Source organism: Corvus kubaryi, unplaced genomic scaffold, assembly GCF_017639235.1.
Source record: "Corvus kubaryi isolate FWS band 111438036 unplaced genomic scaffold, C.kubaryi_AGA036_p1.0 37127, whole genome shotgun sequence".
NCBI classification, from domain to species: domain Eukaryota; kingdom Metazoa; phylum Chordata; class Aves; order Passeriformes; family Corvidae; genus Corvus; species Corvus kubaryi.
In genome coordinates, this window is record NW_024581032.1 from 817,787 (window position 1) to 838,259 (window position 20,473).

Sequence of the window (20,473 nt, forward strand, 5' to 3'; positions counted from 1 at the left end):
GCTATTTATGGCATTAAAAAGAGCTGTTGGATATTTTGTGCCATTGAAAAAGGAATTTGTTTTACATAAGCAAGCACAAGCAATAAGCATAAGTAAACATGTACTTAGCACAAGTATACATCAGTGCTTAGCACAAGTTAGCATAAGAAAGCCTGGCAGGCCTATCTTGACGTGAGTGTGACTTGACAAAAAGGTTTAGACTTAGTATACCAGAATAGCTAACAGGCGAGTAGGGAATCGCCCCTGTGCAAGGTAGCGATAAGGAAGACTAGCTGCTTTAGGCTATGTAGACTGCGCGTGGACAGCTCGCGGACACTAGCTTAAAGTATAGCAATGTATTTCTAACCACTTGCTTATCGAATACTAACCTTTGAAGTGTAAGGATGTATGGTAATTTTAGTAAAATTGCTATATAAGCCCACTGAAATTTGTAAGTGTCGGAGGAGCATTTATTTATGCCTCAACATTGTCCGCATTTTATGTTACAAACCCATTTTCTGACATCGGCTGGAAAATTGCTACATGGGTGAGCCCTAATACGTGGCATGTGTAGAAGGTGGGTAACACGTGTGTGGGGAGGGTGGAGATTGCCGACATTACAGTCTCTAAGCAGGCAACCCCTTTAGAAAATGGAGGGAAGCTCTGTCTCTGGGGGGACTTCGCCTGACAGCCGATCAGTGGAGAGAAAACTTTCACCACTGGTCTGCAAGCGACTCCCCCTGCAGGCAAACCCCTGATGCCCGAGAAAAATTTCCCTGACTAGCCAATGGTCATCCTCAAAGGACCGGATTATGAGAGCAGCCTTAGCATATAAAAATGTTAACTGTGTCATAACTGGTTCCCGCCATCTCAATTTCTTGTAGTGGAGGTTTGGCTCGTTCGATCTCTGCTCGCCTTCTCCTTGCTATCCTGCTTCTTCCCGCCCGTCTCCCCTGTCAGCGCCTGTTCCGTCTACCCTTGCTTCGCTGCTTCCCCGCAACAGCCTGGATGCCGCCGCTACCCGCAGTAGCTGCGCCCGTCGCCACTGGCAACAACCCGCTGCGCCTCGAGCCCGCTCCCACCGCAGCTGGTCCCGCCGTTGCCCGGCAACAGCCCATCGCTGCCCGCGATCCCGCTGCGACGCTGTTCATGGTTCTGATCGCCGCCACGATCCCGCCACAGCCCGTCGGGACGCCATCGAGAGTTCTGACCACCACTGCGATCCCGCAGCCTGTCCTGCCCGCCACTCCGCCCGAGCGGCGACTCACCGGGTATCCTGCCGCCCGTCGATGGGGGAGATACGCTGTCCGTCGACCATCGAAGCCATGGCTCTCGCGAAAGCTGCACAAGCTCCCCCGGCAGGGAGCGCACAGGCGCCAGCTGCCGATCCGATACCGACGGTGCATCCCAGGATCCTGGTGGTAGCGTTCTGTCCCTGTCCTCCTTTCTCTCTCTCTGTCTTTCTTTTCCTCTCTCTGCTTAACTTTCTGTCCTTCTCTGGTCGGGACACATACCCTTCCTTATGAATAAACAGTTCTCACATGTCATATTTGCCTCATTTGTGCTTGCTTTCGTCCAAGAGGCCTGTTTCCCTTGCAGTGGAACGTGACAAGGACATAACGCATAAATCAGGACAGATTCAACAGCTGCCTTTCTCATCGCAACAGTTCTGGTCACTTTACACCACAGGTGCTGTTGGCGTCAAATCCTAATTGAATCCTCCCTCAGTTCTGCCCAGGTCTTTGATGGATCTGTCTGGGAGCTCTCCTTAGCCACTGAACAACTTCAGTCGCTGCCTCATTAAAAAGAAACAGCCCATAAATAAGGAGCTTTGCAGCATTAATCCCTCATGCTGCCAGTGCTGCTGGTGAGCAAAGCATGTCCAGTGTGAACTTTACACATCTCCTCATCCTTGGGCAATGCTGTTCCCTGAAAAATCAGCAAATACCCTCAAAGCTGTGAGGTCTGGAGCCTACAAAGGGTGAAATCCAGTCTGAAACACTCTCCCAAGCACTTTCATCTCCTTCATTTTTCAGTACTGCTGCTCCTCTAGGGGATATGCACTCCCTGGACCAGCTCCTGGGTGGAGGAACAGAAAACTTTGCCTCTTGCCCCTATCTCTCTCTATTGCATTAATTTCTGAGGTTGAAATACTACTTCTCTTTCATTGCTCTAATTTCTGGTCTCCTGTGTTGCTCTTATTTCAGCCTTGCTTTTTTTTTGCTTTGGGGATTCCCTGCTCTCCTTCAGCCTTACACACTTACACCACTGCTAACACAAACCACAGCCAGGGCTGGAAGAATGTGCCACATACACCACAGAAAAAAGCAGGCATGCAAAATTCAGCAGTATTGAATTAAGCTTGTTGGTGGGAGGATAATTTCTATAATCACATGTATTACTGTAATACCTCAGGATAAGATCAAGATGAGCAGGGCACAAAATTAGGGAAACTTCCAGCTGCAAAGGCTTTGCAATCTAAAAGGAAAAACAAGGAAGGAAATAATCTATAATACATGGGATGGTCAGTGCAGTTAGTAGCTTGATTATGTTTGAGAATAGGAGGAACCTGAGGAGAACACAATATGTAGGGAAAGAAAAGTTAATGGAACAAAAAGTGGAAGGAAGTAGGTGTCTGAGGATAGCAGCTGACACCAAGAGGGAGGGGAGAGAAATACTAGGAATGGAGAAATTATTACTTTTTCTTAATAAACTGTAAATATTCCAGCTTGTGGCAAAACGAAAATTTTAAGGTGATAAGGAGGTAATGCTGGCCTGCATTCCCACAGCATGGGCAGCAGAGGAGACGGAGACTCTGCCCTGTTCATGAGCTCCCCACCTGCAGTGCTACCTCCAGCTCTGGGGTCCAATATTAGAAGGACACGGAGCTGCTGGAGCAAGTCCAGAGGAGACCATGGAAATGCTCCAAGGAATAGAGCACCTCTGTTATGCAGACAGGCTGAGAGAACTGGGGGTGTTCTGACCGGACAAGAGAAGGGTCTGGGGAGACTTTTGAGTCCCTGCCAGTACCTAAAGGGGCTCCAAGAGAGCTGGAGAGGGACTTTGGACAAGAGCTTGGAGTGACAGGACAAAAGATAATGGCTTCCCACTGACAGAGGGCAGGGTTAGATGGGATATTGGGAAGAAATTCTTGGCTGTGAGGGTGCTGAGGCCCTGGCATGGATTACCCAGAGAAGCTGTGGCTGCCCCATCCCTGGAATTGTTCAAGGCCAGGTTAGACAGGGCTTGGAGCAACCTGGTCTAGTGGAAGGTGTCCCTTTTCATGGCAGGGGGGTGGAATGAAATGGTCTTTAAGCTCCCAACACAAACCATTCTATGATTTTATGGTAAGTAAGAACACTGCAGTACTATATGAAATGAAATTAGAGTTTTAAGTTTTTTTGGTTTGCCTGAAATACTGTACCCAGTCTGGTGGAAAAAACATATGTCACTATTTATGGGTTACACAAATGTTTTCTTCTGCTGTGATTTAGGTCATCATTTGAATCAACTCTACTGCTTCAAAACCTACCTCTGGGAAATTTCACCTTCCTACTTCAGACACACTTCCCTACATTTTCCACTGGTGAAATGAAAGCTGGTGGCCACTTGTACCTGCTCTCACCTTCAGGAAACTGAAGAGGCAGACAAAATATCTGTCTTTTGGTGCATGCTTGGGTTGGATTTTCTGCCTCTCCAAGCGACTCCCTGAAAATCAGATACTGATGGAAGAACAAGCCTTTTTTTCTCAAGTTTTCCACCATGGATATCTGAGTTACTACAAATAATTCAAATAATTGTGTATAGATAAGATCTTTGGCTAACTGGACACCAACAGCTCCAGGGAACTAGAGCAAAACCTCTTGCAGGCAACCAACATCTGGCACTCGACCTTTGGACTGGTCTCCTCTTTAATAATTGTGCAATCATGGTAATTATATACAGGAACAGTTAATTTTTAATCATGTGTAACAAGAATCCTTGACCTACTGAGCGAGGCACACACTCGGTGCACTTATTCATAGGCATGTAATCTCCATCCCTTTGTAGTAAATATTTCATTAGTTACTATTAGTTACTCTTGTCAGAGTAACTCCTCACAGGAGGACTTATCTGTTCTGCCTATCAGCTGGTACGATGGCTCAGGGCATCTTCCCCGTTGCATGAATTTGCTAAATGGTGACATAACTCAAGCTGGACATCTGTCTGGTAGTGAGTTATTTCTGGCGCCATTGAGGTGGTATTCCCAGCTGACAATCTTGCGTTGAGAGTGAGATTGAAGGAAGATAAGATCGAATTTCTGACTGAAAGACACTTTCCAAACTATAAAAGCTACACAAAACTTTGACAAAGCAGAAGTCTTCTGCACATTCCCTGGAAATGTGTGGGGCTTTTCCTTGAAGTCAGGACTACGCTCCGTGGTTACACTTCCAGAGGTTGAGTGAAAGGACTCTGTGTGTGATTGACTCATCCTCAGTTGGTGCTAAGTTACATTGACTCCTAATTTATACTATTTCTTTGCTAGCTATAATATAGGTACTTTTATGTTGTACACTGTTTTATGTAAATCTACTAGTGGTTCTTTGTTTTTACCTGTGTAGTAAGTGACTCTTTTTAAGGCCTTTTGTCTGTTAATCTCCTGTCTATTCAATAAATAATGCATTTTATAATAGACCTGATTGGCCATTCTTGAGAATTTGCGAGCCAGAACTTTTTAGGTGCAGGTTGTCTGAGTAAAGCTGCTGCCAAAAATCTGAACCTAAGGCAGGGCTGGTCTAAAGGTTCTCACTTGATCTATAACAGGTTGTAGAAAGGCAGTCGTGACAAATATTCCTCTGTATTTAATCCCTTCAACAAGGAGGTTCTTTCCAACCTTCCTGCTATGAAAGAGAACTCACCACAATGGGAACATTAGGAGGAGGAGAAGAAGGAGGAGGAGGAGAACGAGGATGAGGACAAGGAGGATGAGAAGGAAGAGGAGGTGGAGGAGGAGGTGGAAGAGGAGGAGGCATATCATGGACTTGCATTTTCACTTTGAAATACATGAATGACTTCTCCAACCCCAAGGAAATTTTCTTAAGAACTAGACCCAGCAAGCCAAACCCTCTGGATCTGGAAGGCTATGGAGCTGCCAGGCTCCATGGAGTTCTCCCCACCTCCAGTGAAGTACCTGCTTTGCATAACTAATTTGTGAAGGAAGAGCGGCCTTTTGCCTAAAGTTACCACTTTAGGAAAGTAAACCTAATCTCAGCTCTAAGTGTTAGAACACTTCAGCCTAAACCTAGAAATATTTATTGAAGTGTTCTGAGCCACTGCCTTGCTGGAATTGCAGTCTGGGGACTCCATGCCATCTGTACAGGACAGGCTGTAAGACTGGACTGCATCTCCCTTCATGGTGCTGTATGCATCCTACAGGAATCATAAAGGTTGGAAAAGATCTCCAGGATCATCAAGTCCAATCTTATTAATACACAGAACCCCACCCAGAAAATATGAACATACAAAACAACCACGAATTGACTAAATTTTTCCTACATTTCCAACTGTGAACAACTTCACAACTTTTCAGTAAAACATTTTTAGAAAATAAGCTGAGAAGAAATACTAATTTGCCAGCAAGTTTTGATGTCTTCTCCAGCATTTCATAAGGACTCTAGAACACCTCCCCTAAGAAGACAGGCTGAGAAAGTTGGTGCTGTTCAGCCTGGAAAAGAGAAGGTTGCCTAGATACCTCAGAACATCTTCCAGTATCTGAAGGAGCCTACAAAGAAGGCAGAGAGGAACTCTGCATCAGGAAATGTAGTGACAGGGCAAGGGCTCAGACTGAAAAAAGGAAAATTTAGGTTAGATATCAGGAAGAAATTCCTCCCCATGAGGGTGGCAGACCCTGGCCCAGGTTGCCCAGAGAAGCTGTGGCTGCCCCATCCCTGGAAGTGTTCAAGGCCAGGTTGGATGGGGCTTGGAGCAACCAGGTCTACTGGAATATGTCCCTGCCCATGCAGGGGGGTGGAACTGGATGATCTAAAAGGTCCCTTCCAACCCAAATAATTCTATGATTTGCCTGAAGTGATACCCAAATTTGTGATCAGTTGAATATTAGCAACCTCAGAAGAGGTTGCTAATAACCTTCAGAAGAAGGTCTGAAATATTCTTGGCTACAACGCAGTGACGAGGGGATCTGCCAGATGTTGCACGATGTGTGCCTCACCTGGCAATATCCAAACACAAGCTCCTGACAGTGGTTAAGAATTTATAGTGCATTAAATCTTCCAAGGATCTTTGAAGAGAGTTGTTGCTTCTATCAACTAGGATTCTGGCATAATCTCTGAAATCCAATGTGATATTTCCACAAGCTATGGATGTGAATCTATCTCTGTTGCCCATGTCAAATAGGGAGACCTTTAAAACCAGTGCTGCTTCCCATCTATGAATAAAGGGAGAATGGGACCCATCTTTTTCTGTAACTTTACTATACATAAATCAAGGCACAGACATGCTAATTGTATCACACAGTAACTTCAAAATGCTTGAGAGACAACAGAAATTGTCATTCAGCTCTCATCATCAGCTTTATTTTATGCCAGCCAGACAATACACATTTCATGCAGACTATACATTTGCTTCAGCTGCTGCTCAGACGAAAGTTCCTGACTTCATGTGAGTTGGTCCTGCACTAAGGTACTTGGTTCTTGGTCTGTAGCACCAGTGTTTTTTTCAGGGGTCCTGGAAGCAGAGAAAGAGCATCATTGCAAAGCTGTCAGAGCAATCAGCTGGCCTGTGACAACAAAATGCCACCCCTGGGCTGGACTTTGCCCCATGACCAGTGGCTCTGCTGAGTGCTCCCCAATCAACCACACGTGGTGCATCCTCAGGCTGGCTAGTGAGTGGTCCTGGTCCCTGCAAGGAACTGGTCCAAAATGCATGGATGTCCACAAAACCTGTGAGGGCTTGGGCTGGATTTTTTGACCAGCCCTTGGTTTAACTGTGACCATGATCATGTCCACCATCAGTTACAAAAAACACTTGCCAATTGATTATAACCTGCATCAAACAAGTGCCTTGCTGTAAAATTGTCTCACAAAGAAGCAGTTTGTTTCCCTCATGATGGGTGGTAAAAGTCCTATCACACTGCAACCGAGCTCTTGTGCTGCTCAGGAAGCACCTGGAGCCTGTTAAAACAACCAGCAGGAAATTAAGCTCAGCTAATATATGGTAGCCCCAATTTGAGAACACCCCTTCTCTTTGATACCCCCTAGAGACACCAGGAGGTGATGGTGGCACCAAGGTACTGGATGCCTGGTAGGGTCACTTCTGTACCTGGATAGTCTTGGATGGCAGTGTAAAAGAACAAAGGCACCCTGGAGTTAGGGTAGATGCTACCAGTAGAAGCTCTGGATGTGTGTTGGAAGGAAGGCCAGGTCTTGAGGAAGCACAGAGGGAGGGATGGGAAAGGAAAGACCTGTAGGGAACACGGGAATCAGTCTTCACTAGGAAAGAGGAGGAGGATCTCTAGGGATGAGGAGAGACATGGATGGATGGGAATGGGTCTGTGAGGATGCAGAAAGGCAGAAAGCAGTTGACAAGGCACAAGAAACCTGCTAAGATTTAAAATGGGCAGCTTTACATGGCGATTGCATCAAGGGACTGTGGAGATTCCCATTTATCCCCCAGTCTTGCATCATTTTTGTACAGGGAATGGTTCCAGGTTAGAGGAGGGAAGGAGGGGCTGACACCATGGAGTGGCAGGTTACCATTTTCTTGGTCTATGAAATCAGCCCAACCAAGACACAAGATCACGTGAACACACGAGACACGAAACCATCTCTATGTGAGAGGCTCATGGGGCAGGACAATGTGAAGAGCCCTGGCAGGACAGCTTTCTCTCAAATACTCACCCTCACCCTGCCCTTTTTGCTTACCACAAAGAGACATTTGCTGCCAGAAGCTGTTGGCAGAGGTTGGTAGGAAATCTGCTGAGTTCTTTCAGCCCACGAGTTCCTATGGGAATGAGGTGAGCCCAGCACCATAAACCAAAGGATTAGGGGGAAAATGCAGAGCAGCTTCTCTTTGTAAAGATGCCCCACTCCCAGGGTAGACCGGGTCCATACTACTGATGCACAGGAATCTGCTAGGACAGGACCCCCTGCCTGGTCTCTAGAGAAGGCTGGAGATGCCTGCACATCCTTGCCAGTGGAAATGGTGCCCCAAGGGCACCTGCACTTGCAGGCTGAAGGCTGTCAACAGTTACTCCAGATACCCAGCACATCTTCACACCTCATTTAGTGAGAGAGGATGCAGGAACTATGGGGCATGATCTCAGGTTGTCCTGTGCCAGTGCGTACATGATGATCCAGGTTCAACCAGATCCTGGTGGGTCAAAACCAGAGCCATCCCACCTCTTCCTTGGTATCCAACCCTGCTCTTGCTGCTACCCTGCATTTCAGAAGAGAGCTTTAAAAGCCAAAAATCGTCTCTCCCTGAAGCAACATGAACTGTTTTTAATCCACCAGCATTTTCCTGAGCCCTTCCTAGAGTTACCAGGGGAATTCTTCCATCTCAGCAGCACTGGGGTCATCCCTCCTTGTTGAGACAGTCAAAATGCTGGTGCCTGCAGTGAATGTTCTTCATTTTAATCTACTGGCTCTTTTCCCATGACTGTGTGCATCCTTCAGCCATGGATTTCAGGCTATGAACCTGAGGAGGAAAAAGAGACTGTGTCCCATCTCATCTCCTGGCTTCCTCTTTGCATGAATATAGACAACTGTGTGATTGTCCGTGCAAACCTGTTTTAAATTGGAAGGAGTGTGAGGGGTAGGTAATTACATTATTTTCCCCAATAGTTGGTATTCAGAGACAACAGAGCATGCACAGCAGAGCAAAGCCCTGGTTGCACTCTGCAGGGCTATACAACAAGGTTTAGCCCTAGGTACCAGCCTTGGGAAGAGTGAGCTGGGAGTGTGCAAATTGGAGAATTGAAAGGAAGGTCTGATCCTGAAACATAACACACATGCAGCAGCAACATTTGTAAATTATCTTTGTTTAAGACAAGCGAGGAAAGAGTTTGGAGATCTTTGCCCTCATGAGGGCTGCTGATGGCAAATTGTTGGGTTAATTATGTGAGAAGGTGAGAAATGTAGAAGAGATGAATTGGAGGTAACAGATTTCTACTTCTGTTATGTCTGAGAGAGGTGCAGAAAGAGTATGAAATTCAGCAGGAGTTCATTTCTCAGAGGCAAGCACGAGGTGTCTGGAAATAACCAAGGATGTTCATGGGCCACCATGAGCACACACAGCACCATCTCCTCTTTGTTGGTCCTGGTACAGCCACATGGAGCTGGGATTTTGTGACTTGGGGTCTAAACTTCCCTCTGACAGCTCCAGCAATTATTATCCTGTTCCTCAGAGATGTGGAGGACCTGCTCACATCTCATCCCTGCTCCTCTATGAATTCACATCTTGATGTTTTAGTGGCCTCATATCAAAATGAGCTGATGACTTGTATTCTCTTCTGCAAAATTACTTTAGTTCAAAGCAGTTTAGATATTTGGGAGCTGTTATGAGTCTGTATAGGCCCATGGAAAATTAAAAGTTGCCTTTAGGAGAACTAAAAGCAGCAGGAATCCTCTACCAGTGCCTCAGAAACAGCAAACAGCCTCAGGCACAGAACTTTGGTGCTGAAGGAACATTTTTAAGAAAAAACCATGAGAAGTTTGTCCTTTCTTTCCCAGAGAATTCAGGTGAGGAGACAGCTCTATTCTGTGGAGGAACCCACCTTTTGGTTAGTGCCCTTATCCAGGAGGACATTGGCAGGTTCATGTTCCTCAGAAGATAGAAACTCATTGATTTCTGGGCAAATGCAATTCCCAGTTAGATTATGAGAGGTTATGACAAGTCACTTCTGTCTTCTGAATGCTGTGTTGCCCTTTGTGCACTGAAGTTTATTGTCTTTACAAAACAGCAACAAAAATACAAACCTTTTTTGTCCCAAAAATGGTCTTAACATTGTACTATATAATTGGTCTCAACTGCATTCTTTGGAAAAGGCACATCAAGCAGTAGAGGTAATGCTCTAAGTTGTATCAGGGAAATGCAGAATTTCAGCCTTGCTCTATCCCTCAGCAAGCAGAGGGGTTCCTGTTCTTGCAAAGGTTGGGTGAGACCTGGAAATGTGCACCAGTTTGGGGCCAGCAAGGTCTGAAGAAGAAAGTGCCTGGTTGTGAAATCTGGCCTGATGTAGGTGTGCAGTGAGCAACAAGGAGCTCAGCCCTTCGGAGTTCAAAGCAGCAGATAGGCAAGCTCTTACAAAGCTCTGCTAGCAGAAGATGTTAGATGTTTCTAACATTTCTAGATGTTAGAAAACTTTTGCATACCTCCAAGTCAGATGAGGACCTCAGCAGCATGGAGGAATCATGTCCTAAATACTAGTCAGCCCTTAAAACTGTGGCTGAGATTTTTTTCAGTGCTTTTGAATGGTGGAATCTACAACTTGGAGGAGGAGGCAGCAGCACTGTGGAAGCAAGGCAGGTGGAAGTAAGTCATGGTGGCACATAGGAAAGGATGCAGGATATCACCTACATCAAGGGATTGATCCTCTTTACCAATGCCTCTTTCCAGCACCCACACTGAAATTCCTATATCCTGGAGATGTCAGGCACAACCCAGCTGCAATTCTTGCTTGTCCTAGATGGCATTTTCAGGCTCCTCACTGAGGATTTTAGCTCTCCACACATTTCATCTCTTCTGTCGGCTCATGCAGGCATGATGGGACAGGAACAGGCACTGAAGGAAGCCCAGGGGACCGAGCACTGCTTGATCCCTCTCCCATCCACGTCCACCAAACTGCTTCAGTTTTGCCTCTCATTAGGTCCTTAGACCTAACTCCTGCAGATGGCCCATGAAACCAGACTGGTGACCATGCTCTGAGCTCACTCAGCATGATCAGGAGTCTCCTTTGCTTTCTGGCAGGCTGATGTCACACCACAGGCAGTGAGGGTCACTGTAAGGGTAGAGGAACTGAGCTGCTCCTACAACTTTCCATATTTGTATGGAGCACCTGGGAAGAAGCACCATCTCCATGTGCACCAACAGCTCCAGCCAGCACAGACCAAACTAGCACTTTGTGGCCATACATTAGGACAAGGAGGCAGCAAGGAGCCATCTGAGACTGACTCACAACTGGTCCTTGCTGTACTCACAGGTAGAAGGGACCACGGGCAGGTTTAGTCCTTGCCTGGGATGGAGGAAACAGATGTCCACAGCACCTTCTGAGCCACAAGAAGCCTTCTGGGGATCCATCTCTGAAACATGCTAAGCCAGCTTTTGCTGCTTCTCCTGAGACATGTATCTGCTTGGATTTGCACTGACACATCTCTGCCCACTGCTTTCTGTTACAAGGGAATGTCATTCCTTTACCATCAGCTGCTTCTGCTCCAGGCTACAAGACTTCTCCTTCATTCTCCTCAGCTGCTGCATTTGTTGAGCCACCTGGCAGCACAGGACATCTCTGCATGAAGCTGGGAGAAAAGCAGCTGGACAGATTCAACAGCTGGGAGAAGATCCTGCAGCTCTGAATATGCCAGGTTCCTACACTGACAACAAAGCTTGTCCCTGTGGCTGTAAAGAAAAAAACAAAGGTACCAGAGGACAAAAGCATGAGCAGTGTCATCCCAAAAGACAGACAGATCTGCAAAAGCAAGGCCAACTGCTTGACTGGCTACCAGAACAGACACACAATGCACTTCCAGACACATATAGTGAAGTCACACCAAGAAAGGAGAGAGAGAGAAGGGGCAGTTGGTAGGTGAGGTATCATTTATTCCAAGTAGTGAGTGATATCACATAGTACAGGCAAAGAAAAAGGCTTACAGTCCAAGAGAGACAGGACATGAGACAGTAACTGGGGGCGGGATGGGAAGGAGAAGGTCCTTGATGGAGCTTGGTGTTTGGGGTAATGTGGAGGGGAAAGGTGCTGGAGGGGGAGAGGTGGGAGAAAGCAAAGGATTGGAGAAGCAGCTGTGGGAGAGACACAGAAAAGCTGGCAGAGAGGATGGAGGGAAAATTATTTTGAAGGCAAGAAGGAATGGTGGTGTGGTGGGCAAATGGGGTCAGACAGGGAGGTGAGGGCATTGCAGACTGCAAGAGAAGGAGCCAACAGTGAGAGATCTCTGATCAGCAATGAACCTTGGGGAGAGGGGAGGGAGCAGGGGCAAGGGAGGCAAAGACAGTCACTGTCCTGTGGCTCCAAAGCACTATCTGTTGCATTAAATTCAAGGTACTCTGGGGGGTTGTGTCTCTGCAGGATCACAGAATTATTTGGATGGGAAGGATCTTCAAGATCCTCTTGTTCCAACCTCCCTGCCATGGACAGGGACACCTTACACTAGAACAGGTTGCTCCAGCTCCAGTCCCACCTGGCCTTGAACACTTCCAGGGATGGGGCAGCCACAGCTTCTCTGGGCAAATCTCTTGGGTACAAACAGGGTGGCTACAGCTGAACTTGTCTTCAGTTGGGTACTAAATCCTGAACCAGGCCAAGGAGCAGGTCAGTCCAATGTCCAGGGGCTGCCCTCAGGATTTCCCTACCTTGACCATCTGGTATTGGAACCAAGTGCTCATGGGTGTTATTAACTGACAAGAACAGACCCATCTAACACCCATCAATGTGGGAGATTCCCTCTACCATGTTCCATGCAGAGTGCTCCTCACACTTTGCTGTGACCCAGTTCTCCAGACCTCTCTCAGAGCTAGGGAGGACACACCAGTCTCTCCAAGTAGATAGGGCAAGATCCAGCTTTGTTTGAGGGCTTGGGGTTGTTGCACACCATAGGCTAGGTTGGAGTAGGCGGAGGACAACAAGGAGGGTTCAGAAATGCTTTCCCCTTCCCATCTCTCACACCACTGAACACATTGAAAGCACAGTTATCATTCTCAGGGCTCTCACATATCACTAAGATCTGCCACTACTCCCATCCATCATTTTTCTGGTGGTTGGTCCTTGTCATTGGCTTCCATGGAATAGACTGCCTGAAGGGCAAGCTGGCATTTTAGAAAGCATAAAGATGCCTTCAGTCCAGTAGTACGATTTTCTTTTATTCTTGCCTCACATGTTCTCCACATGACAGACAGGATTAGGGAGTTATTCCCAAGGCACCCTGCAACAGAAATTAAGAGTATTTATAAGCAATTCAGAGTTAGTGACAGACCACCAGTCCTGAAGTACTCAGAGCTGTGTTACCCCTCATCACATATCCCTGAGCTTGGAAGTAGACCCAGTGGCATTAGTGGAATTGCTCCCGACCCAGAAAGCTCAAGCGAATATGGGCAAAAGAAGTGAGTTGCCAATTCCCCAACTGGATCAAACTTACCATGACACTGCTGGAACAAGGCAGAGCAGAAGCCCATGTATGAACATCACAATATTTTCCAAATGTGGAAAAGATACTGTTCTTAGAGCTGAGCACATCCATATCATCATGTGTATACTAGGGGATTTCTTCTTCCTGTATGGCTCCTCTTCTTGATCTGATGTCACGAGGGATGGTTGTTATTCCTTGGATGCTGGGAGGTACAAGCTATGTCAGAAGCATCTTCTTTAAAAGTCCCTTTCTCTCCTGCACTGGCACATCTCTAAATAAACCCTAAACCAAAAGAATATCATGACAGAAGAGGTTGTATTTGTATAAGGGCTGATATGTCAGCTGATGAAACATCCTTTTACCAGTCAGGGATGTAAAAATGACAACTGAGGTTTTCAAAGGGAGCTCAGTTGTGTGCCCAAGCTGGAGTGGAAGGATGGAGAGTGTCAAGGAAAACTTTTTCATCCACCCATGCACAAGGATCCTAGATGAGTGAACACAATGTATTTAAAAGCAGCTCATTAAAATTGGAAGCATGGAGACAACTCCTCAGGAGACTGCTCATGGCAGTCAGAGCGACACCTCTGCAAAGCCACTCTCAAATCACAGAATTATTTAGGCTGGAAAAGACCTCTAAGATGCTCTGTAATTAAGTATTTGAGAAGCGGACTCAACTTTCAAAATTCAGTTTATTGTCTCCCCTCCTTGTTCACTTCACCCAGACACCAACATTGACAATTAAGACATTTCTCCTCCAGCCAGTGCCTCCACACCTCCACACTAAATGCTCCTGTAAGACAAAACACTTTATTTTCAGTAAAGCCCTCCCAGCACAGCCCTTGGAGAGAGATGGGCAGTGCCAGTCACTAGTGACTTGGCAAAGATTAAGGAGTCAGTCAGCACCAGTGGGTTCAGAAAGTGATGGTTAAAGACCAGGGAGTCCAGGCCTTCCATCAGCCCAATAGGTCCTACTGTCCCCTTGAAATGCATCCTGCCCCTTTGAACTCACTCAGCCTTGCAAAGCCCAAACGCACAAAGAACAACAGGGCAGCAAAGGCATGTTTTCCAGCATTCACTCTGGGCAGCTGCAGGGGAGCAGATGGATTACCTATCCAGACTGCAGCATGGAAAAGACCCTCTACCTTTGTGTCATGGGAGAAGGACTTTGTTGCCCATCAGGGTTGTCCCAGATAAGCCCCAATAATAACCAGTCTTTTAAAAATGAGAAATCATTTTCTCTGATACCAGCTGTAGAGAGTGAAATGATAAATCCTGAGACCTACAGCCCAGGTGAAACACTCAGCAAATCATATAGGTAGGTGTGATTGATGAATGGATGAAGCTGGTGGGGAAGGGTGCAGGAAGGCAGGGTGATACAGTGGACATCAGAAAGCAGGACTGTTACTAGCATGTGGTCACAGATGGAATAAATTCAGAAAGTGATTTGTAAACCAGGCAGGGATGAGAAATAGCACCCTTAGCAACAGGAAGGCAGAAAAGGTTTGGTGGTCCATGGATGTCAACAGAGTTATGGTGGAGCAGAGTTTTCAAAATCATAGAACCATGGAATGGTTTGGGTTGGAAGGGACTTGAAAGACCATCTAGTTCCAAACCCCCTGCCATGGGAAGAGACACATTCCACTAGACCAGGTTGCTCAAAAATACAGTAATTTTCTTCAGGTTGGTGGGGATATCCATTAAAGGAGAAAACATGATTAAAATTTGAATTGCAGGCTAATTAAAAGAAAAAAGAGATTAAGCTAAGATTAGGGTTCACAATTTAAAATAAAATTGTGCCCTCAGTCCTGCTTTCTTCTCAAGTATCATTTTCTCCTGATAGCCAATGCTTTCATTAATATAAAACCACTGTTTTACATTTCTACAGACTCTGCTAAGCACTTGTTCAGCAGTGGCTGGGTTTGCAGTGCACTGAAAGTGCTCAACCCAAGAACTTGCCACCGCCTTTCAAAGAGGATTTATAGCCCCGTGACCGCTCTCATTGGCCTTTCAGGTGTTTTTCACAGAATAGAAAGGTTCGGGCTGGAAGGGACGTTAAAGCTCAATTAGTTCTAATCTTCTGCCATGGGCAGGGACACCTTCCAGTAGACCAGGTTGTTCAGGTTTGGTTCAGGGAGAAAACAAAACCTGTAGGCAGTTGAAAAAAATGTAATTAACATTGGATCTACCAATGATTAACATAATCTACCCTCCTTCCAGCTCTCAGTGGAGTTGGTCTCTGCTCCCTGAGCCAGTACAAGGTGGACATGAGCAAGGCACTGCACAGACCCTCTACTAAAAGATATTTTATATAGAAAATAAAAGAAAACTTGCTCCGTCCACATGACTTCACTGTCCATCTTTGCATTTGCAAATGTTTAGTGCTTATGCCAGACTGGTCTGAGGTTAGCAGCCACCTAAAGGGAGTCAGACTGTGCCATCCCAGCTGTCCCTACAGCAGGCATGAAAGCGACAACTCTAAGAAACACAAGCCTCATTTTGGTTGGATGGGCATTTCTTTCACTTAACTGTGCTTCTGATTGAGAAAACAAGATCAAGGAGGTGGTATTTGTCTTCAGCATTTATTTATCATTGGAAAAAGAACCCTTTGAGCAAGCGAAGATCACAAGCACGTCACAATCAATTGGCTGTACATTAACGTGTGTGTGTGTGTGAGAGAGAGAGAGAGAGAGACTTTCATCAGAATACCAACAATGAAAAAGCACCACAAGGAGGTGTGCTTCACATGTTTACAAGAGACAATTTGTGATATGCAACCAAACCCAGGCCACAAAATATTAATTAGACACTTCCTATCTGCCTCCAAGAGGCAAGAGTTTGTGGAATTCATGGGCGCCAGGCTGTGCTGCAAATGCAGCACTGGCTGTGCTGCAAATGAAGAAGCAGGTGATCGGTGTGCGAAGCAGTCAGAAAACAGGAGCTCAGTCAGAAATTAGCACCATTTTGCAGAAAGGAGTAACAGTACAATACAGTGAAAATGCAAAAGCAAGCAATAGCATGGGAATAGCAAGCAATCACAGGGTAAAAAGCAAAACATTTCTTTTTTCTTTTTACAAGAAAAGTAAAACATATTACAAATAGCAGTGGAACACAATCAGCATTGTGGTAGCTGGAAACACAGAACAGCAGAGCACTATTTCCCAGTGGGATTGACAAGCTCAGAGCCCAAAGTGAACTTGAAATGTTAGAGATTTGGTCTCCTTTCTGACAAACCTGAGTGGGTTGGATGGGCATAGAGTCTGTGGAAGGTAGAGCAATGCAGGATTTCACCCTGAGGCTTGCCTCTGCTGCAGTTCCTGGTATTCAATGCAATGCCAGCCTGTGTGCTTGGATATGTGTGTGTGCTTGGATGCATGCTGCAGATCTGCTACACATGGAACACAGGCCAGGATTTCTATCCCTATTTTGCTGCTGTCTGAGAGGGAGGTATCCAGGCCTTACCAGTCTCCCAGGCTCTTTCTGCAAAGAAAACCTTTCAAGGACCATTCATCCCACCCAAAGACAGGTGTTAAAAATAGGCAGCTCAATGGCCCTTGGAAAGTTCCTTCACTAGAGAGGGAATTAAAACCACTGGCTAACACTTTATACCTAGCTTTGTAGTGAACTCATGGAATGGCTTGAGTTGAAAGGGACCTTAAAGGTCTTCTAGTGCCAAGCTCCCTGACACCAAAGAGCTTCATGTATTATGGAAACATAAAGCTATATTCTGACCACTCACCATGTATGTTTCAAACAATGTGATGGATGCTCTTCACTGAGGAGAAACCATCCCGAAGATGTTGGATGATCAGCAGTTCATCTAGAGCCATGGAGATGCTTGGATTAGGTGGTCTGAGCATCTCAGTGGTGTTCCCTGGGCAAAATTTAGTTCACCTTGAAGTCAAGGGATAAATTCCCATTGAATTCCAAGTGAAACAGTGGCAAGTGTGGTGTCTTCAAATGTGAAGCTTAGGGCTGAAAAATAATAGGGAGAATTGTTTTGCATGGTCTGTCCTTATGTAAGATTGGTGTGTTGAGCTATTTGAACTGTCTACTGCCTTTCTGATGTGTTCTGCCTGCTGTGACATATCTTCATAGATGATGCTACATCCTGTGATAGGAAAGGATGTTACTGAGGAGTGTGAAGATACATGAAGCATCTTAAAAGCTAAGGAATCACACAAAGTCTTGGGAGCTCATCTTCTCTGGCCAGTTGTCCCTTATGTGACAGGTAGGAAGAGCTGCGAGCAGCACATCTCTACCAGCTCAACACAAGCCTTTTGCTGAGCTGCTCTGGTGACAGAGCTGAGCAATGTTGCAGGGGCTTCTGAGCACTCAGAAAAGCAATGATCAGTATGGACAGATCAGTGTCTCCATGAGGCATGCACATCAAAAAAAAAAAAAAGCACTACATTCACAAAGATTTCCACTGTTTTACTTCCTGGAGGATTTTCCCTGGTTTCCTCCTAAGCAGTGGAGGTTTAAATATATATATATATTTCTATATATGAATATATATATTTCCACATACACAACCTGACTAGCTCATAGCACACAGTTCTAGCACACAAGCTAAGCTTGGAATTACACCACTGAATTCAGAACACTACACTTACTGATACTCAAAGGTTTAGGCTGTTAGCGCAAGGCAAACAGGACACATCACATGATACACTGAACTTGGCATTTACTCATTACTAAGGCCAGCAAATGTCACTATCTGTATATCACAGACCTTTCCTCCTCATTGGAAATTTTCACTCAACCTTGTAACCCACCACTCATTTATGTTTCCAAAAGACCCAATTCTAATGGGATGAAACCCCAAAATCAGGACTCCTCACTCTCCCAACCCATCCATTTTTCTGCTAGATAGTTTCACTATCTGCTAGATATCTCTATAATACCCCTAGCAGTAAGATTTTCCTTATTCCACCACCTCTGCAGTAACACACCACCTCCCTACTCTATTTCCCATCTCTGTCTTCATGCTTCCCAACTGTCCTCTGGAAGTTTCAAGGTGGACTCTATATTAGAGAAAATTTGGAGCTGCAAGAATAAGTAACAAGAACCCTGTATCATAACTTGCAGCCACTCCGCTATGGGAGAGTTTAACAGCTCTATTTGGTGGGATGAAGATTAATCCTCATGTATTTAGGACCCAATCCAGAAGTTAGGCACATAAATTTGGATTGGGACCACAACTCTCCCACTGATCCAGTGACCCAGATTCTGTGGCATGCAATGCCAGTCTGTTGGGCCAGATCATACTCACTGACAAATGGTCCTGCTGTGTTTAGGGCTTCCAAACTAGTCGTGGGGATTTCCTAGAGTAAGAGCACAGTAAATATGATTGAAACCCTGAGATCTTATCTGGAGGGAGTCTAGGGATCCCAGCAACATTTTTATGGCCCTCTTGGGATGCTCATGAGCCAACATGAACATGAACAGCTAGAAGAATAAATGCAACGGGGGCTGACAGCTCTAGCCATCCTTGATGACACATTTCTTTCTACCCCTTGGAAGGTCACACCTGCAAACTAACCACTTTCTGAAACCTAGCTCTGTTGGCACCCCAGAAGTGAAGAAAGCAGACCAAGATTCAAAACAAAACAGGAATAATTAAAAAGATCCATAACTTAGGGGAAACAATAGGGAAGAACAACCTGCTGATAATAGTCTAACCTGCTGTGTGCTTAGAAAGTCTACACTGCTCACTGCACCTTCCCTCACTCACTTTTTTTAAAATCAAGGACTTCAAGTAGTGTTGATGAGTGAAGTTGCCTTGATGCAGCTAGACCTACTCCCAGCTACCGCTGGGGAGGATTCGGCTCCTTACTTCCTTCTCCTTACCCTTTGCTTCTTGGAGCAGAATTCCCATCAGTGTCACCAGGGGAAATTGTTCTTGGCCACACCACTGATTTTGTTGGATTTACAGCAGATCCATGGCAGCACGAATTAACCTGATCCTCTCTGCCTCGAAAACCCTTTACCCATTGACACCAGTGGGAGATGACACAACAATGGCCAACCCAAAAGGACCTCATGGGATGCGAGCACAGCCCCTGCATGGCTCAATGGGCACTTTGATGCTGTCAAAGCACTGAAGAACCAAGCCCGAGGAAAGGGACAAGCTGTTGGATGTAATCACGGCTGATCCATTACCTTCATCTCTTAGGACCCTGCTTATGCATTCCCACATCCCTCACTCTGTGCAGAGCCATGTTGTGCAGGCAAAGCAGAACAACCTGACCTCAGAAACAAGGATTTCTTAATCCTCCTCGGAAATAAAACAGAAAAGCTTCTAATACAATCAGAACAAAAAGCAGATTAGAAGCCTCTAATTAATTTTGTGGCCTTTATTTAATCAAAGGGGCAAAAAAAAAAAAAAGGAACAAAGGAAGAAAGAAAAGGAAAAAATGAGAAATAAAGGAAAGTGCAGTAACATTTACTCTTTTGCCTCAGCCAGTTTATTGTTCATCTCTTTACTTTTCTCCTTATCCTCTGGCTTTGCAGTGTTGGAGGTCTCGGCGCTCTTTTTCTTGGCAGCCCGGCCAGATGCAATCTGCTTGTCTTTGGCCTTTTTCAGGGGTTTATGGCTTGTTGTGGTCTTTTTTGGTTTGGAAGGCTTTATGCTAGGCTTTTCCACCTGCATGGAGGGCGATAGGCAAAACAACAACACAGAGATGAAGAAAGAGAGAGAGAGAAGGAGAGACACAAGGACAGGTGGAAAACAGGATTTAGATCTTAAACAGCACAAATGTTACTTATCTGCTCAGCTCTGCCCTGCCACAAAGGCAGGGGAGGAGCTGGGCTTATGCTGAGTTGCAAATGGCCAGCTCCTTTCAGGATGCCCTGAAGTCACAGTGCCCCTGGAGCCAGCAGAGCCCATTGTATCCAGATCAGGATAGAGCAGGGTGAATCAGAGAGGGAATATTATCGGTAATTTTATCAATTTCTGCATCTTTCTCTGACTTCACGAGGGGTTTTACAAAGCCACAGAGGATTGTCTCTCTCTGGACTGGAAGCAGAGAAATGATGCTCAGGACAAAGAGGCTGCTAGTTATAGTTGTCCCTCTCCATCTTGCAGGAGAGGACTCCTCTGTTTGTTTGTCCTTAACAGATTCCCAAAATGGAGGAAA

General features: G+C 45.7%; 1 protein-coding gene and 1 long non-coding RNA gene across 2 annotated transcripts in view; both read right to left on the reverse strand.

Annotated features, from left to right (window-relative positions):
• Positions 1–6,529: 6,529 nt before the first annotated feature.
• Positions 6,530–14,962, reverse strand: LOC121661240. Its single transcript, XR_006014893.1, has 2 exons — positions 13,344–14,962; positions 6,530–13,130 (listed from the first exon to the last, which is right to left on the reverse strand). It is a non-coding gene; the product is annotated as an uncharacterized LOC121661240 (long non-coding RNA).
• Positions 14,963–15,894: 932 nt separating this feature from the next.
• MAP6 (microtubule associated protein 6) overlaps positions 15,895–20,473 on the reverse strand; it is a 47,223-nt gene continuing 42,644 nt past the window's right edge. The window contains exon 3 of the mRNA XM_042021196.1: positions 15,895–19,980. Coding sequence (XP_041877130.1) covers positions 19,780–19,980 — 201 coding nt within the window. The 3' untranslated portion in view covers positions 15,895–19,779. The remainder of the gene's footprint in view (positions 19,981–20,473) is intronic.